The 3,248-nt window shown below is 48.3% G+C and overlaps 1 protein-coding gene across 1 annotated transcript; it reads right to left on the reverse strand.

Moving 5' to 3' along the window:
• Positions 1 to 1,356: 1,356 nt before the first annotated feature.
• LOC139196211 (uncharacterized) lies at positions 1,357 to 2,030 on the reverse strand. Its single transcript, XM_070821882.1, has 2 exons — positions 1,487 to 2,030; positions 1,357 to 1,427 (listed from the first exon to the last, which is right to left on the reverse strand). Exons 1-2 carry the CDS (start codon positions 2,028 to 2,030, stop codon positions 1,357 to 1,359), a joined length of 615 nt encoding a protein of 204 aa, XP_070677983.1.
• Between the last annotated feature and the right edge of the window lie 1,218 nt (positions 2,031 to 3,248).

A 3,248-nucleotide genomic window follows, 5' to 3' on the forward strand; every position in this document is an offset into this window, starting at 1 on the left:
ATACCTATCAATCTTAATGGAATGATTTTTTTCTACTGGTATAAGAAAATTTTTTACTCGCGCATTTCCCATGTGACCGGATAGTATTTCTTCAAGAACTTCCCATTAATCGGTAATTTGTGAACTACTCCAGTCCGGTCTTTAAGATGATACGCCCCTTTGCCGTATACTTTATGCACAATGAACGGCCCTTCCCAATTCGGCGACCACTTGCCGAACCTAGGATCTTTTAATCCTATGGGCAACACCGTTTGCCACACCAATTCACCTTCGCCGAACGTTTTCTGTCGCACCTTCTGATTATAGGCTCGCTCGGCAATCTGTTTTTGTGCCACCAGTAAGTTATAAGCGTCAATTCGTGCCTCTTCCAAATCTTCCAGTCCCTATCTCATGGACTGATTATATTCGGCGCTAAACAAACTACTTTGTTCAATTAATCGCAACGAATTTATGCTCAACTCGACTAGTAGCACCGCATCGTGTCCGTAGGTTAATGCGTACGGGGTTGTTGCAGTCGCCGACCGGGGCGACGTTCGGTATGCCCATAATGCCTCGTTCAATTTCAAATGCCACATGCCAGGCCTTTCTTTTATTATTTTTTCGAGGATGCCGATCAACACTTTATTACTTGCCTCGGCCTGCCCATTCGCCTGTGGATAATACGGTGTGGACTGTTCCAGCCGAATTTTCAAATTGGCCGTGTATTCTTTAAACCTTTCGGCTGTGAAGATTGTTTCATTGTCAGTTATGATCGTTTCTGGAACACCGAATCGGGTCACAATGTGTTCCTCCAAGAAATCGCAAACTTCTTTGGATGTTAACTCGGCATATGATTTTGCTTCGACCCACTTAGTGAAGTAATCAGTTGCGACTATTATCCATGCATGCTTAGCAGCTCCGGAAGTCGGCATGATTTTGCCGATTAAATCCATAGCCCATCCTCTAAACGGCCACGGCTTAATGACCGAATGTAGTGATTCGGCCGGGACCCTTTGTATAGGCCCATGGATTTGGCACTGCACGCATCCTCGTGCAAACTCGATACAATCTTTCAGTATTCTCGGCCAAAAATAGCCATGTCGTCGGAGTAGCCATCGCATTTTTCGTCCCGACTGGTGAGCCCCGCATACCCCTTCATGAACCTCTGCAATAGCCCGAACACTCTCTTGGGGGCCGAGGCATAGCAATAACAAACCATCTTCGCCCTTTCGGTACAACTCGTTCTGGTACGTGACATAGTTCGTGGCGTGAACCCGTGTCCTGCGACTATGTTTTCCGTTAGGATTGTCAAGGTACTGCATAATGGGCTTTCTCCAATCATCTGGTACTGCCTCGACCATGCAAATTTCTATAGAGTCATGCCGATCTAACAACGACGGCAGGGACATGACCCTGGTGCGTATCACATTGTCTCGACGGAGGATTTGCTGATCAACCAAGGCCGGGTATAATTGTCGTAATATTGGTATCTCCCGGCCTAGCTTGCCCCCCAGGAGTTGTGCACCGGAGGCGATTTGAGCCAACTCGTCTACGTCGGTATTATGAACCCGGGAAGCATGCTCGAATGTAATACCGTCAAAAGACTCGGCCAAATAGCTGGCGACCATGTGGTACGGCGCCAGAGTACAACTCATGCAGCGAAAAGACCCATTAATTTGGTTAATCACTAGTTCAGAATCCCCGAAGACGAGGACACGAGTGGCATGTAGGTCAAGAAGGAGGCCCAGACCAATGACCAGCGCCTCGTATTCGGCCTGATTATTGGTGCAATCGAAATCCAATTTGAGCGAAAAATACCAACGATCGTTGTGAGGAGATTGAATGACGATGCCTGCGCCGGCAGATGACGAAGTACTAGAACCATCGAAATACATCGTCCAATAATTGTCGCGGGTCACCACCATGCCGATTTCGACGTCAGCACTCCCGAAACCGTAAGGCGAAGGGTGCTGGGCAAGGAAATCGGCCAACGCCTGTCCTTTCACAGCTTTTTGCGGCACATATTGCAAACTGAACTCGGACAACGCCATCGTCCATTTCCCAATTCGGCCCTTCACAATTGGCCGGGTAAGCATGTACCGGAGAACGTCGGTCTGGGCAATAACTTGTGTGACCGTCGGGAGCATGTAATGCCGAAGCTTGGATGCAGCGAAGAACACGGCGAGACAAAGCTTCTCAACGGCGGAATAATTGATTTCCGGATGACTCAGATTAGGCTGAGGTAGAAGATAGCCTGTTCCCGTCCGGCATCGTTGTCTTGCGCAAGGAGGCAACCGATGGACTCTTTGGCCGCCGAAATGTATAGCTTGAGAGGCTTGCCGCGTTGAGGAGGGACCAGGACAGGTGGGTTTGTAAGAGAAACCTTGATCTGCGTAAACGCCGCCTGATGCTCCTCATTCCATACGAACTTATCTGAGTCCTTGAGTTTCAAAAGTGTGGAAAATGCTTTCATTTTACCTGCCGAATTAGCAATAAATCGGCGTAAAAAATTGATCTGGCCGAGTAAGGACTGTAATTGTTTCTTCGTTGTTGGGGGTGGGGCAGTGATGATTGCGCGTGCCTTATTCTCATCGACTTCAATCCCACGATGATGTACAAGGAAACCAAGAAAATTCCCGGCCGATACACCGAAGGCACACTTGGCAGGATTCATCTTGAGGTTGTGCTGACGCATGCGGAGGAACGCCTGTCGGAGATCGTTCAGATGTGTCTGTCGGCGTTTAGATTTGATGACAACATCGTCGATATAAACTTCGACGATGGTACCAATCAAATCATGGAAGATGGTGTTCATCGCCCGTTGGTACGTGGCGCCGGCATTCTTGAGGCCAAATGGCATGACAACCCATTCGTAAGTGCCGAGTGCCCCCGGGCAACGGAAAGCAGTTTTGTGCACATCGGCTTCGGCAATAAATATCTGGTTGTACCCGGCATGTCCATCCATAAAGGATAAGATCGCATGATTCGCCGCGGCATCGATTAACAGATCTGAAATCGGCATTGTATATTCATCTTTGGGCGTTGCCAGATTCAGATTTCGAAAATCGATGCAGATGCGCAGTGCACCACTTTTCTTTAATACAGGAACAATATTCGCCAACCATTCGACATATCGAGCTGTCCAGATGAATCCAGCTTTCAAGAGCCAAACTAGTTCGTCCTTGACACTGAGTTGTACTTCGGTCGAGAATCGACGAGGTGGCTGACGGAAAGGCTTGAATCCGGGCTTAATACGTAATTCATGCTCG

The sequence above is a fragment of the Malus domestica genome, chromosome 05 (assembly GCF_042453785.1).
Source record: "Malus domestica chromosome 05, GDT2T_hap1".
Taxonomy (NCBI): domain Eukaryota; kingdom Viridiplantae; phylum Streptophyta; class Magnoliopsida; order Rosales; family Rosaceae; genus Malus; species Malus domestica.